Genomic DNA, 19,484 nt, shown 5'->3' on the forward strand with positions numbered 1-19,484 from the left:
AGAGAACTCCGAAAAATTAGTTGATCCACCCTTCAACGACTCTCCCTGGCTTTGGGGATCTGGCTGAGGCGTCCCCCCTCAATCAGGGGGGAGCCCTGGAAGTGCACCGGGTGCTTCTCCCCCCGGTCCCGCCGCCCTGCTGGAGGGGCAGGCTGCCGGCAACAGGGCAGCAGGGACGCGGGGACAGCGCCCTGAGGGCTGCTGACAGGAGCTCCGCCATTTTGGGCTGCGGGCACCCCCAGCCAGCCGCCACCCCACGGCCCCCTCCCGCCGCCCTCACACCCCAGCATCCCCGTCCCTCTTCTTCCCGGCTCGGCTCCATTCAGCCGTGCTCAGCCCTGCCCGGTGCTGCCCACCGGACCCATTGGCTCGGCTCTGTGGAGCCGCCTCCGGTTGCATCAGCTTCGGCTGCCGGGAAGCGCCTGCGCGGGATCCTTCCCTTCCCTTCCCCGCTCCTCCCTCTCTCTCTCTCTCGGTGCCGGTTTGGCTCGGCGGGCAGCCATGGCAGGGGGTGATGGCCAGGTGGGCCCCGCAGCGTGCTTGGGGCAAGGGGGGCACCGGGGTCCGCTTGTCCAGGCTCCCCGCGGCTCCCCCTCACCGCTCTCGGGGGCTGCGCTGAGGCGGGGAGTCCCTGCGGCAGGCTGGGGAGGGGCGGCTGCTCTGGAGGGAGGACGGGTGCTGGTGGGGAACCGGGGCTGTCCCCAAAAAGTTTTTCCATCAAGTGGCCCCGGGGGTGTCCCCCCAGCTCCGGGGAAAGGCGGTGGGGTTGGCACGGTGCTTAATAAAAGGGGTCGGTGGGGTGGGTGCACCCCATGGCGCGTGGGGGTTGGGGCGGCTCGCAGCGGCTGCTGGCATGTGAGGAAATGGTGTTTGCCCTCCCTAGGTAAATGCTGGGGGTGAAAACAAGGCAGACTGCGGGAAGAAGAAAGCGAAGGAAGGGGCCGTCAATGAAGGGCGCGCGGAGGTGAGCAGCCCAGGGGTCGTGGGGTGTTGGGAGACACAGTCCCTTGGTTTTGTGTGCTGCTCACCGTGCTGCAGTGAATCCCCGTCACTTACTTTATCCATCCTTTCAGTGAGGCCTTTCCCCACTATTTCTTACTAAAACTAAGTTTGCCTTGAAGTTGCTTTGTTGCCTTTGACAGCAAGTTCTATCAGTGTAATAGGGGAGCAGCTGAGATTTCCGCAGTTGCTGCTTCCTGCTGCCTTTCACTGTGCCCCCCAGTTGCACCAGGAGGTGGGCAGCAGATCTCAGCAATGATGAAAGCCTGCAAAAGATGTTCTTTCTTCCGTGTTTTGGTTTGGTATGAGTAAACGCAGCTCTCTGACTGTGCACAGAGAGGGCCAGCTGCTAGCCAGCACTAAGCTGAGCTGGCCTTGTAGCTGTATGACCTGGGCTGTGCACAAGCTGCCAGCCTGACATCTTTATGTGACACGTAGACCAGTGGCACTTCCTCTCCAGGTGGCTCAGACTAGGGGTGTTCCCCGAGTTTTCTCACCTAATAATAAAAATCTACTTTTTTACTCTTCCACGATCTTTTCAGATTTATTTTTGTTCTTGCGTAGTTCATTAAACCAGTGTTTAATAAAACAATTTAAACGCTGGTTTAATAAACTATGTAGTAGCTTGTTAACATATCTATAGTTAATTAAACAGGTGTACCACGGTGCATTTCAAGGTACTTATTACTAAGCTGAAGTCATATATAGTTATTAGATACTGATAATGATTGCTTGTTAGATACAGCATACATATGACTATAAATACAGTCACATAGCTCCCTTGTGAAAAGTCACAGAATCACCTAGGTTGGAAGAGACCTCCAAGATCACCGAGTCCAATCTCTGACCTAGCACAAACAAGTCCTCCACTAAACCGTATCACTAAGCTCTGCATCTAAACGTCTTACATGCATTCTGTATATATTCTTGACATACTGTGATAGTAGAGTATTCTAATAACCTATTGCATCTTTCTTTCTCTTTATTCTTGATATGTAGCTAAATCCCTGGCCTGCATTTATCAATGAGCGTTTAGAGATGTACAATAAACTTAAAGCTGAACATGATGCACTCCTTGCAGAAAGAGCTGCTAATGACAGTAAACCCATTAAAGTTACATTACCTGATGGCAAGCAGGTTGATGCTGAGTCCTGGAAGACAACTCCTTACCAAATTGCTTGTGGAATTAGGTATGATTCTATTTTGTGATATGCTTGCTAATTTTTAGACGGATCTACATCTGCAAGTCATGCCTATGATCATTAATGTTGGCATATGCAAAATTAGTTTACATGGGCCTGGGGAAGGAAGATGATTTGGGTGATGTTTTCAGTTGATTTTTAGGGTGCAGTAACATTATGAGAGTCTTTTGCTTAACTGCAGTTTTACTTGCATGGGAGATAGCTCTGGAGGACTCAAATGTGCCTTGGGGGGGGATTTGAACAATGCTTACTGAACACCCTAACAGTCAAAATTATGAAAGCTGGGTGATTCCTAGAAGTGAAATACCTTTTTCTTTTGATTATTTTTTCATGCTTAGGTGTCATGTTATTGAACTTTCTTTGCTTTTGTGATTTGGGCTCAAGGAATACTTTTTTTTTTTTTTGCCTGCTTGAGATAAAACTATAAAGTCACTATGTTAGAAATGGTATCTGATAATTTTTAAAGGCAAAGCTCTGTTTTTATTGCAGTAGGATTTTGAAGTCAGGTTAGTACTTTGCCTCTAATTCAAATATGTTGATGAATGCATGAACGTCTAGTATACAATGCAGATTTCCTCCTACGTCTCTCAAGAGATGCGAGTAGGATTTTCATAAATGTTTAGGACTGGCTAAACTGCTCTTCCATTTGGAATTTATTTACGGCATTGTACCCACTCTGAGCACTCATGAAAATCTTATTCAACATGGAGGGCAAACCTGGCATATTTCTACCTGCTGATTTGAAATAATTACATACCATGTATTTATTCTCTAGCCAGGGCTTAGCTGACAACACTGTTATTGCTAAAGTGAACAAGGTGGTTTGGGATCTAGACCGTCCTCTGGAGGAGGACTGTACCCTGGAGCTGCTCAAGTTTGAAGATGAAGAGGCACAAGCAGTGAGTATCATCTAATTAAAATTTGTTTGCCTTTAGATTTTCATTAAACCCAGCCTCCATTAGTTACTAGCATCTTTATTGTGCTCAAAAGAGGTGGAGGAGAAGGAAAGAAAAGGTTTGCTGTGTAGGTACGTATGCATTTTCTTCATTAAGAAGAAAATGTGATACTGCAGATATTGTACATTCTGCTTTGTATTAGTTGATAATTCTGCTCACAGTTGCTATAGTTTATGCCAAGTCTGTTATGTTTTCAACCTTCGTGTTAACATAAAGTAGGTCCTTTGAGCTGACCTCTTTAGCTTGACTGCAAAAGCAATGCTGAGTACGGAAGTACTGTCTACAGACATAAAAGAGATGAGTAAGCTGCTCTTACTCTTTTTACATACAGAAGTACGTACTTTATTTAGGCTCTTCATTCAGCTAAATGTAGATATCCATTATTTAGCCAAATTTTTTAGTTCTGTCTTTAGAAAAAGTTATTTGGTACTAGAAGCTTCAAACTCATCACAGATATCTTGCATTTAAACTTAGGGTTTTCATCCTGACTAAATGATGGCTTTTGTGATACTTACGTTTTCTGATCTGTGCAAATAAAAGCAGACTGAAGTCTTACAGGTTTTGTTTTACTTTGTTAGAACATAAGGTGCACTACAAGATGTAGCACAGCTTTTAACTTTATGAGCTGTTCTGTATCTATGCAGGACTTGCCATGCATAAAGTCTTTGCAGGACCTTAGCCTTGTGTTGAAAGTGCACCTTGTCAGCTTTATGCTGTATATCAGCAGAGCTGATCAATTGAAGTTAACAGAAAAGAATAAAAGTTGTTGGATTAGTTTCTTGACTTCTGGGCAAAACTGAATGATTTCAACAATGGCTGAAACTAAGAATTACTTGCTACAAGGCAGAAAACAATCTTCCAGTGTTACTTTTTGGAACTGTTGATGCTTAGGATGGGAGTGTTTTGGGGCTTTTCTGATGACTGTTCTAATATGGGATCTGCATCAAGTACCCTTAAAAGCAGGTGTTCAAAAAAGTTTTAAATTAAACTACTCAGAAATGCGTTGTGCATATTCATACTTGACCCCTTTTTTCACTTCCAATAGGTGTACTGGCACTCGAGTGCTCACATAATGGGTGAAGCTATGGAGCGAATCTATGGTGGATGTTTGTGCTATGGTCCACCAATAGAAAATGGATTTTATTACGACATGTTCCTTGAGGAAGGGTAGGTTTTATATATTTTTTTCCTTTTTCAGAAGTAGGGAGATGGCAGTCACAGTCACACACATCTCTGTTGTTTGCTTGTTCCCAGAACAAAGTCATCTGCACTGCTGAAGATGGGTTTGTTCATTGCAGTGTGTCCCAGCCATAAGCCAATACATTGCAACTAGAACAGAAATTGCAAGTGAAAGTGAGAATGATTCGTTCTTTTGCGTGTGTTTATTTTAGGGGTGTATCAAGTAATGATTTCTCTGCTTTGGAAACATTATGCAAAAAGATCATGAAGGAAAAGCAAGCCTTTGAAAGACTGGAAGTTAAGAAGGAAACACTACTTGAAATGTTCAAGGTAGGCTTTGTATAATGTTACAATCATCACACAGTTAGCCAAGTGTTCTATTAGTGGTAGAAGGTCTGTCAGATTAATTTCTAGAGATGTGTTTCTACAGACTCACGTGATATTTAACTTTAAAAAAATGAGAAAAGGCATCAGTTAAGTTTTCAGGAATGCGCATTATTTTTTTCTGCAGCTGTAAGAATTGTAGGTCTTTCGCTGGGTGACCTTAGTGATACCTTTGAATCCACATTCCTTGTTTATTTCACATGGATGTAAATTTGCAGTTATATACAGATCATGTGCTGTTATGTGCCTGTTTTTATATTGGTTTTATTAAAATGCCATGGTGATGCTACAACTGCATTTGTGATGCTCTCGGTAAGCTTCATGCATTTTTTTTAGCATAAAGGCTTCTGGGAAGCTCCAAGCAACAATAAAAGCTGATCTTTTTCTTTTGTACCTAGCTGTAAATAATTCTCTGGCATTCAGAGATACTCAGTTTTCACTACTGAAACATCAGGAGACTCAGTGTAATTCAGGTTGGAAAAGGCCTCAGCAGGTCTTCAGTCCAATCTCACGCACAAGGCAGTGTCGACTAGGTTTCATGGGGCTTTGTCCGTTTGGGTTCCAAATAGACTTGGAGGTTTAAAACTTGTAATTATGGAGACTGAACAAGCTGCTCACTGGGCAGCTTGCTACTCTTTTTGAGCTATGTAGCTATATAGTAGTATACTGTACAGCTTGCATAACCCTCTTTTGATGTAGTATAGCATCAGGTTTGCAAATAGTGTAAACTGCTTGTCAGCTCTACTGCTTAACAAGGACTTAACAAATATGTGGTGTGTTTTTTCTTCTCAGTATAACAAATTTAAGTGTCGCATCCTGAATGAGAAGGTCAATACTCCAACTACAACAGTATACAGGTGATTATACACGCATAATAATATTACTGGATAAAACTTGGCAGGAGGAAGTATACTAAATGAATATTTTCCTGTTCTTAGGTGTGGCCCCCTGATAGATTTATGCAGAGGGCCTCATGTCAGACATACTGGCAAGATAAAGACCATAAAAATTCATAAGGTAAGGGCTGAAACTACCTTAGAAAAATGTGTTTATTTGAAAGCATGTTGCAGTTTTTGGGCAATATGACAGCACATTATCCAAGAATGTAATGCAAAGTGGATAGCCTGGCCACAAACTCAATTTAACCAATTGGTGAAGGGTTGTGTGCTACAAGAATGATGTTCAGGTGGTGCAAAGGCCAGCTAGGTGGCCAGGGCTTGCACTTCCAGCACAAATCAGAAAATGAGTCTGGCTTAATTCTTGGTTAAACTGTATCAGGTAGAGTTTTTAGTTTTTGCTCAGCTGATGGTTATAGCCAAGTTTAGTTGGAATAGATGGCTACAGAAAGAGACAGTGGGCTCTAAAAAAAAAAAAAAGACTAAATAGAGCTCAAAAAAAATCTTAATATATATTCTATTTGTCTCTTAGTGCATTTTTCTCATCAGTGCTATGTATTTATGATTAAAACTCTCCTTGTCCCATAGTTAGCCTGCGTTACGTATAGCAATTTGTTAATGATTGCATGTCTTTTCACAGCAGGTGGTAGTAGTAAAATATCAGGCTACTCCTTTTATTCATCATTTCATTTATTTTTTTGCATGCAGAACTCCTCTACCTATTGGGAAGGCAAGGCTGATATGGAATCACTCCAGCGCATCTATGGAATTTCATTCCCAGATGCAAAAATGCTGAAGGAGTGGGAGAAGTTCCAGGAAGAGGCTAAGAGCAGAGATCACAGAAAAATTGGGCGGGTGAGACATTCTGTCTGACAATGTATTTCACAAACACAGTGTATACATGACCTCATAACTAGAAGCATCTCAAAGACTGCACTTGGCTGTCACAACCAAGATGTGACATGTCAGTATTTTCAGTCAAGTTTCAAAGCCAGGTGCTTTTACCTCAAAGAGCATCAAAAGCCCTAAAGTAAGCAACTTATCTTTAGAGCTTTATCTCTTTAAACATAATATTCTTCGTCCACAGATTAACCAATACATTACCTGAATGCTTTGGCATGCAAAACACACCACTTCAGTCTGTAGGCAATGCTCATTCCTACCTGGGTTGCTACAGCTTGTTCCCAATATGGGGATTTTTTTTTTGTTTGTGTTTTTTAACTTTGGTGCTGCCCAGTCAGTAGCAATTAATTTGTGAATATTCAGTGAAAAAATGGCTATACAATTACTATTTTTTTTTTCAAATATTATTTTTCTTGCAGGACCAAGAATTGTTTTTCTTTCATGAACTCAGCCCTGGTAGTTGTTTTTTCCTGCCAAAAGGAGCTTACATTTATAACACGTTAATTGAGTTCATCCGGGTAAGTAATGTCTTTTGGAAATCTTAGAGAAGAAATTGCTTTAGAAAAATGTGTAACAGTATACAACAGTCTAACAGTATAAATTGAGGTGAATTGAATGGCTATTCAATCCTAGTTCTGTAAGCCATGGTACTAAATAACCTGTTTTTTTAGAGATGGTCTTTTAATAATCTCTGCCGAATTATGTTTTCATTAGAACTTTATTAACCTGCAGTTAAAGCAGTGATAATGATGATCTGTAGTATGATTCTTTGACAACTAGAAGTACAGCGAAACTCAGTACAGATGTTCCACAGATCCATGTTGGTTTGATTTGATAAATGTATTTAACTTGACCTTGTAGAGTTATTTGTTATAAAAATGAAAAAAAAAAAATCTTGATCTACGTGTTGCAATATATAAAAATCTGTGTCTTGTTATTTTATGTTTGGGCTGAGATGTACTACCAAGTGTCATTGATTAATGAGAGAGTGCTGCTTCGCTTGCTGGGAGGGAACTTGTTCTTCTTGCTCAGAGTTGTTTGGGGGAAGGGTGTTGCTGGTGGAAGGGAGGTATCCTGCAATCTTCAGCTTGTTTTTATTTATTTATTTGCTTGAGTCACGGACTTCAATAAGGCAGCACTTCCATGTTTTTGTGGCTGCAGATCAAAGGCTGAGTACCATTACTTTTGTTTGCATATTAATTATTTTATGTACTGGCTCTGTTCTAGAGTGAGTATCGAAAACGTGGATTCCAGGAGGTTGTCACTCCAAATATTTTCAACAGCAAACTATGGATGACTTCAGGGCACTGGCAGCATTACAGTGACAACATGTTTTCCTTTGAAGTAGAGAAAGAAATCTTTGCTCTGAAGCCTATGAACTGTCCAGGACACTGGTAAATACACATAATCTTTGATAAATTGTGTGTTGTAGTTATGAGTCTTGGTGCCTATAAGCTCTCTCTATTGAGACCCTGAGAAATGTCATTTTTCTGTTATTACAGTGGTTGTGTTTTAGAACTGAAGCTCATTTTGGTGCTAAGAACTCTGGATAGCTAAACCAGCTACCATGGCACTGTCAGTTTTGTTGCAATTTAGTCATTCAGGTTTTAATGCTCGGTTCAGGAGCTGTTGCCTTCTCTGTGTGAAGTGGGGGAAGCATATCAGCTATAAAAGAACACCTGTTTTTTGTGTTTGTGTGTTTTGTTTTTTTTTCCCCCACTGAGAAAAACAGTGGTAAATGACTGTATTCAGGTTACATCATTGACATCATGGGCATTTAGTAATGCCTATTATTCAAGTAATAAACTTTCTCCTTCAGCCTTATGTTTGATCATCGTCCAAGATCATGGCGTGAGCTGCCATTACGGTTGGCAGATTTTGGCGTTCTGCATCGCAACGAATTGTCAGGAGCTCTCACAGGACTCACTCGAGTACGTCGGTTCCAGCAGGACGATGCTCACATATTCTGTGCTATGGAGCAGGTATGGGTTGCTGTTAAATGAAATCGGGTATTAGCATAGCTGCATTTTCCATAGTTGAGACTTAATTTCCGTTCTTACAAAGATTGAAGAGGAGATAAAGAGCTGTCTGCAGTTCTTGCGTTCCGTGTATGATGTCTTCGGATTTTCCTTTAAACTGAATCTCTCCACTCGTCCTGAAAAGTACCTGGGAGATATCAAAGTGTGGAATGAAGCTGAAAAGGTAAATAATTTTATTAATTTTCTATATGAAAGCAAGGTTGCAGCTGGAAGTCCTGCAAGAACACACTGCCTTCTGGGAGGTAACAGTTGCAGCCTGTTACCTGAGAAATGTAACTTAATAACACTCTTCAATTCCATCTGGGTACTAGCAGTAGCTTTCGTATGCACACCATACATGTCATTATTTTCCATACAAAAGTGATCTCTATGTCACAGTCAAGTTATGTCTCCTTTTTAATTGATTGAAAAATTGAAGGGGGTGAGGGAGGATGAAGAGAACCAAGACTGACAGCCCCTGTATATATAATAAGACTGAACAGTCTTCAAAAAACAGGCTGTTTTCATGATTAAAGTGTTAGCCCTTGCAGATTCAGTGGTTGGCAGAAGACAGGGCAAGAAGAGACACTAGATGTATGTGGGATGGATTCTCAAGATTTACAAACTTTGAATCTATCATAAAAAGTTCTTGCATCTTAGCTAACGCTGCTTGTTTGGCCTCTTCCAAAATATATACATCAGCTTTGTTTAAATTTGGAGTAAATTATTTAAATTTATTTATTTTAGCTTGGACGCTTCCAAAATTCACCTTTTTCAGAAAAGTAATGAGGTGGATAGGAATATGTTGCAATAGTTACGGGGAAATAACTCTAAGTCTGGTAGTGTTAGATGCCTGTAGCAGCAGGCTGACCTGATGCTGTAACATGGAAGCAAATGAGAAATATTGAGTGTATATGTCCTTTATTTCTAGCAACTGGAAAACAGCCTGAATGACTTTGGTGAGAAGTGGGAGTTGAACCCTGGCGATGGAGCTTTCTATGGACCTAAGGTTAGTATGTTACACTGGACTTCTGGCTGGGTTAGGCTTTTAATTCTGTTTGGATGAGGTAGACAAAAGCTTATACAATTCCTTGCTTTCCATTCATGCCTCTGCAATCTTAGTGGTGGGGGTAGCATGCAAATACTGTTCGTCTCAGTATGGCAGAGGAGCAGGAAAAAATGGAAGTCTTTGTCTTCATAAAATCATGCTAACTGCAGATATACCCAGAAAGATGAGTGTTAGGTGTCTATTTGTGCAGAATGTTTGCCAAGCAACAGGTCAGGTATAAATACCTGACCAAGAAAAAGGAATTCTGCTTTCAGTTAATTATACAAATACAGATGGACACAGTGCTGCTAACACATAAAGAATGTTTTTTATATCTTATTATGAGAAACGAGAAAAAAACACTATGGTGATGCTCTTGGGTTTTATTCATGATCTTGGTAAAGACAGCTTTTATTTTCTACTCATTCTGTACATTCCCTTCCAATGTAATGCTGTAGCTAATTTTTTCAGTGTCAGTATGTCTTTTTAAAGCATTGGTGCTATTTAGTTTTGGCTGGAGGATACAGAACAAAACTGATTCTTTAAGTGAGAAATTGGTACAAGCTGAGATTGTTGGCTTGTAAAAGTACAAGGCTTGGAGTATCATAGAATCATAGGATGACTTGGGTTGGAAGGGGCCTTAAATCTAGTTCCAACCCCCCTGCCACGGGCAGTGATTCCACCCACCAGACCAGGTTGTTCAAAGCCCGATCCAGCCTGGCCTCAAACACCTCCAGGGATGGGGCAGCCACAGCTTCTCTGGGCAGCCCATGCCAGGGCCTCACCAACCTTACAGTGAAGAATTTCCTTCTCCCATCTTATCTACACCTACCGTCTTTTATTTTAAAGCCATTCCCCCTTGTCCTGTCATTATCTATCTGAGTAAAGAATCCCTCTTCATCCTTCTTATAAGACCCCTTTAAGTACTGAAATGTCTCATTGAGATCTCCCTGGAGCCTTCTCTTCTCCAGGCTGAACATCCCCAGCTCTCTCAGCCAGACTTCACAGGAGAGGTGCTCCAGCACCCTGAGCATCTTCATGGCCCTCCCCAGGACCCGCTCTAACAGCCTTCTTGTGCTGGGGGCCCCAGGCCAGGACGCAGCACTCCAGGTGGGGCCTCACAGGGCAGAGCAGAGGGGCACAGTCCCCTCCCTCCACCTGCTGCCCACCCCTCTGTTGGTGCAGCCCAGGATGCAGTTGGCCTTCTGGGCTGCAGGCACACACTGCTGGCTCATGTCAAGCTTTTTGTCCACCAGAACCCTCAGATCCTTCTGTGCAGGGCTGCTCTCACTGGGTTCTTCTCCCAGTCTGTGCTCCTATCACTGATTGTCCTGACCCAAGTGCAGCACCTTGCACTTGGACTTGTTGAGTTAGAAGGGAAGTTTGTTGTTGTTGTGTTTGTTTTGTTTTATATAGTTATCTAATATTTTATGGTGGTGTTTGGCTGGAATTTCCTGTTTTCTCAGCTACAAAAATTCCAACTTCCTTGACAGAGGGAAAGTATTCTGTGATTTTTATTTTATTTTTTTACATAGCTTTAATACTTGTTTAATTAATCAAACCCTGTTTACACTTACAAGCCATTTGCAACTTAAGCAGAGCTGAGTAGCTTAGTGGGAGATGTGAACAGGAGGTGGCAGTGTTGTTGGATCAGCATTACCAAAGCAATTGCTGCATTACAAGCAATCCTTTTGGTGATGAGTGAATCCTAATGCACTAATCTTGTAGAAAGCAAGCAAAAAGGAAATCCTAACCCTGTCTTCATATTATCTTTTTTTTTTTTTTTTTGGTAAATAACCTTAACATTGTTTATTAAACATTTCTGGAAAAAAAAAATCTTAAATTTGTTGGCATGGTTTTGTAGCTGTAGCTGCACTGAGTTTTGCTGGTGGGTTTTGTTATTAATAAAGACCCTTGCACTGGTTTTGCATCTTTTTAAGAGCTTCCTCTTCAGGAAGTTCTTTGCTTTGCTTCCTTTTTGCACAGATTAAGTAGAACTTTCCAGAAATTTTGATATCTTTGAGCATAAGGACACAGAGCCTTACAAAGAGCTTGTCAGTGTTTCCCTAATAGACATAAATTTTGTCTAGCTTTTTAATCAGTCTAGTAAACCAGTTCTGATTTTTTTTCTCTGTATGCTAATTGAATCAATTTCACTTTATATATTGTAGGTGGAATGCGTTGTAACAGCTTATTGTAACTTGAAATGCAAACAAGATTTAGTAACTTCCTTGGCTCATTTGAAAGGAGACAAATATCCACAAGAACACTTTGTTAGCCTTATACTTGCTCCTAATACACTAGCTAAAGTAAATTGAGCAAACATAGCTTTTTGCGATGATTTTAATGGAAACTGGTTAAAGTTGCATTGTTAAGTGAAGCTCTAAATCCAGGGAACCTTTAACCCAACTTGGAATATTTATCTTCCTACTCTCTAAGTGGATGATCTGGAATTACAGATGGTTGTTAGTGACTTATTTTGATAGAAACTGTCTGCTGAGTAGCTGAACTATGATTAACTGCTGCTGAATGCAAAATTTTTGATCAGTTATTATTTAGCTAGATGACTTTTGAAAGACACTTATCACTTCTGTGAGTAAAACAGTGATCTGTTCATTTGGTATATAAGTTAAAATATGGTAAACATCCCCAACATATAGCCAGACTGGTAAAACAATGAAGAAGAGGGCAATTCCCTAAATAAGTAAGGTCCAAATACTATAAATTAACAGTTTTCTAGCTGTCTACTTGTCTAACTTCTATCATTAGTGTATCCAGGATTAAAGTATAAGGTGCAATAGATACAAAAGTCTTTACTATAGATACTCACATGCAGACCAAGTGTCAATAAGATCCTTGTTGGTAAGTGGACTACTTAACAACAGGATGTGCATCCTGTGTTCAGGATTTTTGGATATTATTGCTGAGTTCTGAGCCAACATCCACAACTGCCCACCCTCCCTTGACATGTTTCTGAATTTCCTCAGTGAAAAAGACTCATGGAAGTCCCATGAAAAACAAAGCAAACTCACAGAAAATATTGAGGTATTCAATATAGTCCACTGTGAAGTAATGTTTCTCCACTTGCTAACCTTGTTTTTAGTTCTAATGTTTGCATCAGAACCTGCAAATCATTTTAAAACATAGGCTGAAGTGAAAGTATGTTGTCAAAAAACAGTTCCTCTGTAGTATATCAGTGAAAGCTTCTGTCCTAAAACAGTGAGTTTGCTCTCAGAGTGACAATCTTGTATCATAAACTCTTAGAAAGTTTCAATTTTTTGTTTCCTAAGATTGACATTCAGATTAAAGATGCCATCGGCCGCTACCACCAATGTGCTACAATCCAGCTAGACTTCCAGCTGCCAGTCAGATTTAACCTCACCTTTGTCAGGTAAGCGCAGAGGCTGGTGATCATAACTGCTATATAATTTAACCTTTCCATCACTTATATGTGTAACTAACTTTATTCACAGCCATGATGGTAATGACAAGACAAGACCGGTTATCATTCACCGGGCTATCCTGGGATCTGTGGAGAGAATGATCGCCATTCTAACTGAAAACTACGGAGGCAAATGGTAATGTTGGAGAGCAGATTTTGAGCAAACACTTTCAAATTGAGGATAAACGAGCATACAAGAGTCAAGAGGGTTCATTTTATTTCCCTGCTACAGAGGCATGCTATAAGTATACCACAAGGCAGTTCCTTCTGAATCCCTTTCTTCAGGTATTAAATAATTCTACATAAGGTAGCCTCTACGTGATAGCACTCTTGCATGTGCAGCATACAGCTCATCTGTCTGAGGTGTGTATCTCTCACCTTGCTCTTCCAGCTGCACCACACAGCAGAGAGTCATGGTAATCTCCTTAATGTGCTGAGGTATAAAATCACAGAATCATAGAATGGCCTGGATTGAAAAGGACTTCAAAGGTCATCTAGTTTCAATCCCCCTGCTCTGGGCAGGGTTGCCAACCACTAGAGGAGGTTGTCCAGAGCTGTATCCAATCTGGCCTTGAATGCCTCCAGGGATGGGGCATCCACAGCCTCCCTGGGCAACCTGTTCCAGTGCCTCACCATCCTCCTGAGTGAAAAACTTTCTCCTAATTTCTAACCTAAATCTCCCCTGTTGAGTTGCTGTCTGTTGTAAAACACAGCTTGAATCCTCAGGTCAAAAAGTACTTTTTGCCCACGCTGAAGTTCTTTTAGATGCTCAAGTTTTCTGGAAGGTAAGCTGTAACTTGAGCATAGGGCTGTCATCACATCTCAACCCAATCTAAGCTGCTGGCTTAATGAATCTCTCATGCAGATTTTAGTCCCATCTGTTAGCAGCATTTTCTGTACTGAAAAATACTAAAAGCTGTGTAACTTCTTTTATTTCTTTATTGAAGGCCACTCTGGCTGTCCCCACAGCAGGTAATGGTGGTACCAGTAGGACCAATGTGTGATGAATATGCTCAAAAGGTGAAGTATATGATTTTGGGGTGCTTTTTTTTTTTTTTCCAGTTTCAGAAATGCTGTATTTAGTTGAGATACTCAGTCATTAATTACTAGTAGTATTTTTCTGAGATAAATATTTTAAGTCTTTGCATATTACATTATATCACTTGTGTATATTACAATGATAGTAAGCTGCTGAAGTTTTAGAGGGATTTTAAAGAGCCAGTAAAATAGATTTTGGGTACCCAAACATCAAATACTTATCTTTGTGAGGTTTTTATTATTGGAAAGCTCAGATTTTCAGCTAGAGGAAAAAACTATCTTCAAGTTGCAGCCATATCCATCCTGCAGAGCATTAAGAAAGATAGATAGGTCTTATCTTTAGCATTCAGCAAACCTTTTTCTGTATTTCTTTCAAGCTCATGATACATAAGTCTGCAAAAGTAAGAAACTTAAAAAAAAAAATCTCCTAATTGAAAACCCCACCACAGTGCTATCATTTACAGTATCAAACCAAAGTAAGTGCTCAGCCCAAAACATTAGGTATTGACACCACTACTCACTGATATAATGTGTGTGTACTTGTTTGATAGCAGGCCTCGTTTTGTTCTTTGAACTAGGCTCATTGCCAAGGCTCAAGCCAATGACAATGTGTTTGGTTTAGTGGAGGTCAGATAAGCTTGACAGGCTTAACTCTACAGGTCACAAATAGTTCATCATCACAATTTATCCCATTGTGACAGTTTTAAATACTTTTTCCCTAGGTCAGACAGCAATTCCATGATGCTGGATTAATGGCAGATATCGATGTAGATCCTGGGTGCACACTGAACAAGAAGATCCGAAATGCTCAGCTTGCACAGTATAACTTCATTCTGGGTAATGTATAGTGAATTTGTTACCTTATCCTGGCTGACTTTTTCAGACAGGTGCTCTGAGCAGGTGGTAGTGTTTTAGCTCACTTTGCTCCTTCAGACTCTACATTCCAGATAGCCTCCCCTGTACAATGGTGGGCAGCCCTTGCATGTACAGCTGTTTGTGAAAGGAGGTCCCTGTTGTGTGGCCCAAGGCATTTCTGCTGCTTTAGAAAAAGTTCTTTGCTGTTTTCTGGTCAGCAGTGTGGACACATTAAATCTAATGGCACTTGTCACTCAGATTGTTAATTGTGGTTGTGAATTATTCCTTCCCCTTCTTGGTCCCCCCACGTAATTTATGCTCTCATTTCAAGTGTAAAAGTAGTACCCTAAGTTCACTTAATTCAGCTGTGGTGCCTTTGGTGCTCTGAGCATGTGGTGCTCTGAGGAGACTTGGAAGAAAAGGTGATGTAGGGACAATGAGAAACTGACCCTGAAGCACATGATCTGAAGCAACACCAAAGTCATGTAGTTGAGCTGTAGCACTGACCTTACATCTGTGGGCAAACCACAAAAGTTGAAGTAGTCTATTGGAGAGAAACTCTATTCTCACAGTAATTTACAGAATCATGAATAAAGTTCTTCTGTTATTTAAAACTTAAAGCATATGATACAGGTAAGATGCAACCACATTTTACCTTGAAGACCACAAATGGTCAGCCTACCAAGAAAAAAATCTCACCTAACTTATATTCAGAGGCTATTTCAAAAAGTTGTCAAGTATCTGCAGATGAGCAATCTGCCACTAAGTATAGAAATGCAATTTCTCATAGCTACCTCCAAGTATATTACATAAATTTTTTATTAGTAATGAGACATACAGATCCTATCTTGGTATCTATCAATGTTGAATTTAAATATATAGCTTTGGCCTTTGCCAATAAGCTGTCTTGTTTCTGTAAAGCAAACAAATAGCTCTTGATTATTTACAGTCAAGCTGTATTTCTAACTTTTGCCCATGGAATTCTTCTACATTTATTTTTCATTTCAACTTTCTGTGTCTTTTTACTATCAAACTTGGCTTATGCAGTTTATTCATTTCTTTACTCACATTTTGCTAAATTGCTATTTAAAATATACTAAAATCTATTGAGTGATATGAGATTAAATAAAGCTATTAACTGTCACAGATCTAAGTTAGGGGGGCTGGGAGAAGGGCAAATGAGGATTTGGTGTTGTTGTGTTGTATGTTTGTTAGAATACTTGTTTAACATGCCTGTGCTTTAAGGGAATTGGTAGGCAGTATAGATTGTTGAAAGTTAAGTTCATTCCTTTGCATCTTGGTTGTTTCTAGTTGTTGGTGAGAAGGAGAAGGCCAGCGGAACAGTTAACATCCGTACCAGAGATAACAAGGTTCATGGTGAGCGTACAATTGCTGAAACGGTGGAGCGACTGCTGGAACTGAAACGTTCTCGATCCAAACAAGCTGAAGAGGAATTTTAACACCACCTGCTCTACCTGGCATAAAATGATTCTGGTGTTCCTAACTTGGTTAACCACAGGTTGCTTGTACTGTAGTGGATTGGCAGAGATCTTTAGTTAGACATGTCTCTTTCTGTAAAAATCAGTTTCTCACCAACCTTGAAGTAAGATTTCCTGGCCTCTGATCAATGACAGATGAAGCAAGATGACTTCGTGTGACTGCAAGAGAAAATGGAAATGTTAATTGGGGATACTTATAGCACTCTTAACTTTTAAAATAAAATACATTTTCATAAAAAATGTTTTTCATGAAAGTTGAACAATAAACCTCAGACTTAAGAAACCGCATAGAAGCCCTGTGCTACAGCAGCTTTGGAAGTATCTCCTTTAGCAAGATAAGGTGATACCTCGCAGTCTAGTCTGCTGCTCTTACACCAATTAAACACATTGACACTGAACAGTTCCTAGTCACAGGAGCTGGGAAATGAAAAGAAGTCTCCCAGTTCAGCATGTTTTGGTGCCTCTGGGAGGTCGCAGCTCTCATTCCATGACAGTCCAGCAGTGGGGCTGTCTGCCACGTAGCATTGAGCTGCTTACCACGGCCAAGCTCTACCCTTCTCCAAAGGCTGCACATGAAATGTGCTCATTCTCAGAGTAAGCTCCTTCTAGCTGTGGGAAAGGGTATGAGTGGAAGAGGTAGCGCCAAAGCAGCTAAGGAAGCTAGGATCCTTAGGTGTTGGTTGGTTGGTTGGTTGGTTTTTTAGGCATGCCATTTTTTTTTTAACATGAAACAGTTCCCTCCTGTGGAACACTATGTGCCAAGCCTTAAACCTAGGACATCACAAAGCAGGTCCTCCTGTTTCTCTCACACTTTTTTTTTTCTTCTTCCTCCTCTTCTGGCTGGTGCCAAAATGCCAAATGCCTGTCACTGACAAAAAAAAAAACAAAATATGGGTGTAGGGCTTTTTTTTTTTTTTTTTTTTTTTTTTTTTTTTTTATTAACAGACCTGAACAGCTTCCAGCAGTGTTTGATGAGTGTTCTGAAAAGAAAAATCTAGATGGACAGCCAAAGTTAGTTTTATTGTTACACCCTTAGCACACAAATCTGAAACCAGGTTTGAACTATCTTACCATTTGAAAACCTCCAGCTCTCATCATTTCCTTTATTATCTGGGCAGAAGCATTTTATCCAGCTTTTTCTCTTACCTTTTTCAGGTGTATACATTATATTAGCCTTTGAACCCCTTGTGAATTCAGTCTCCCCAAACCACAAGCCCAGCTAATTTCAGCAAAGTCTATTTCCAGCCCCTTCACACTAGTAACGTTCTGTCTAACTGCTATGAGTAAAAGGGAAAGATTGACTTTCCACTGCTTTACTGCTTTCAAAATTATTTCAGTGATGGTGGAGTGAGTTTAAAATACCTAGGTCTGATTGTCTGTATTTTGCATCTGCTTTGCTTTGCTGTGAAGCGACTGTCACTTGTGCAAAAGAAAAGGGCATCATCAGATGTCAGCTGTCCCTGTGGCAGGAGACCTTCATCAAATGTAGACGTGGGAGCAAAACCAGAGCAGAGACCAGTCCCCAGGGAAAATGAGCTACTAGCTCCATTTCTCTAGGAACCAAGCTTTGAGCTGCCGTTCTAATACTCTGGTGTATTTGCCGAGTTTCACGGAGAGCTCTGCCTTTTGTTTTGTAGGGGTCCCTGTGCATGCTCGCATTAAGACGTGCGCTGAGAAAACAGCGCTGCAAAAGTGCTGGCCGCTGCTGTGTGCATCATTACTACTGCGTGTAACTCAGTAGATGGCAGTGTCGGACAGCTTACCTTTGACTGAACCCTCACTTGTGTAGATCATGCTGATAGTTTCCATAGCTCGTCTGTCAAAAAACTCTGTGTAACAAATACATAGGTATATAAAAATACATTACTAGGAACAAAACATAACAGGACACTCCAATAAAGCATGGACACACCCCAAGCATGATGTGGACCGATCTGAGGTGTCCAAACCCAAATTGTGATCAGTGCAGGGCTCCACTCACACAGACTTGGTAGGACTAAACTCCTGAAGTACCATGCTCATCATCCCCTACGGCAGGAGGATGCTGTGCAGGCTTGGGGTAATAGCCCAGCAGTTGGACCACTCACTTGTCAAGCAAGAGAGAAGCCTTTGTACAGTTCTTCCCAGGGATGGGAAGGCTGAAAGACACCCCTCCCATTCTTCAGAGCATGCTCTGGCTTACTGCCAGTAGGCAAGAGAAATCCAAAACATTTGCAGGTTCACTTTAAGCCTGCACGTCCCCTGTGAGGTTTTCATGGGAATATGAATTACCTCACATTTAGCACAGACTCCATCATGCCATGGGCATTTTCCTCTGGAGCAGCTGATAAGGTACAGCTGAAACTCTGCTTTACTTCACAGCAATTTGGTTCTCGTATCTTAAAGCAGATTCCAATGCAAATTGCTGAAGGAGTGACAGAGAATGACAGTGAAGGATGCTACCTAACCTGATAAATCATTCCAGTATATAAAAATAAAGTCTGGCAGGAACTTCTGTACTTGGATAGATCACTGTGACAGCTTTCAGTGAGCCTCCTCAGTTGTGCAAACTCACCTAAAAGAGTTTTCCCCAGCCCAGAGTCATCTGCAGACTGCCATGAGCCAAGATGAGTCCACTATGACTGTTCCCATCACATTTTGGGATCAAATTCCTACAGCAGCTGCTAATAGTACTGCCTCAGACCACTGGGACAACCTGATGCAGTTTCAATATTCAATATTTAATTTCAACTCCTCTAAAAGCAGTGAAGAATCACCTTTAGGGAGAACCCAGCTCCAAAACAAATTTTAATCCCTGTAGGCACCTTTGCACAGTCAGCCCTGCCCTGACCACACATTTTTCTACTGCATCTAACCCAGTCCACTCCTGTTGCTCCCCAAAAAAGGCAAACAAAACAAGCCTTCTGGTAAAAACAAACAAACAAAAACAATTAAGGGGATTCTTGTAAAATCATTTAAGCCTTCGGCTTATGCCCTACATAATTTCATGATTGCTTCAGCTTTCTCCACAGTTTCTTAATCACACAGTAAATTTTGGCCTTCAAATCAGATAATGGTAAACTGAT

General features: G+C 41.0%; 1 protein-coding gene across 1 annotated transcript; it reads left to right on the top strand.

The window, feature by feature from the left end:
* Window positions 1-367: 367 nt before the first annotated feature.
* TARS1 (threonyl-tRNA synthetase 1) lies at window positions 368-16,704 on the top strand. Its single transcript, XM_068667267.1, has 19 exons — window positions 368-522; window positions 884-964; window positions 1,999-2,189; window positions 2,977-3,100; window positions 4,203-4,324; window positions 4,549-4,666; window positions 5,513-5,577; window positions 5,659-5,737; window positions 6,325-6,471; window positions 6,939-7,037; window positions 7,747-7,913; window positions 8,339-8,501; window positions 8,584-8,721; window positions 9,469-9,546; window positions 12,876-12,976; window positions 13,059-13,163; window positions 13,975-14,047; window positions 14,788-14,902; window positions 16,232-16,704. Exons 1-19 carry the CDS (start codon window positions 502-504, stop codon window positions 16,378-16,380), a joined length of 2,136 nt encoding a protein of 711 aa, XP_068523368.1. The 5' UTR covers window positions 368-501; the 3' UTR covers window positions 16,381-16,704.
* Window positions 16,705-19,484: the final 2,780 nt, after the last annotated feature.

The sequence above is a fragment of the Anas acuta genome, chromosome Z, assembly GCF_963932015.1.
Source record: "Anas acuta chromosome Z, bAnaAcu1.1, whole genome shotgun sequence".
Lineage (NCBI taxonomy): Eukaryota > Metazoa > Chordata > Aves > Anseriformes > Anatidae > Anas > Anas acuta.

Excerpts from the sequence above, each read along its gene's own strand:
- TARS1 (XM_068667267.1), top strand. The coding sequence starts at position 502 with ATGGCAGGGGGTGATGGCCAG. Across the intron at positions 8,502-8,583 it reads TATTCTGTGCTATGGAGCAG|ATTGAAGAGGAGATAAAGAG; the intron begins GTATGGGTTGCT and ends GTTCTTACAAAG. Across the intron at positions 8,722-9,468 it reads TGTGGAATGAAGCTGAAAAG|CAACTGGAAAACAGCCTGAA; the intron begins GTAAATAATTTT and ends CTTTATTTCTAG.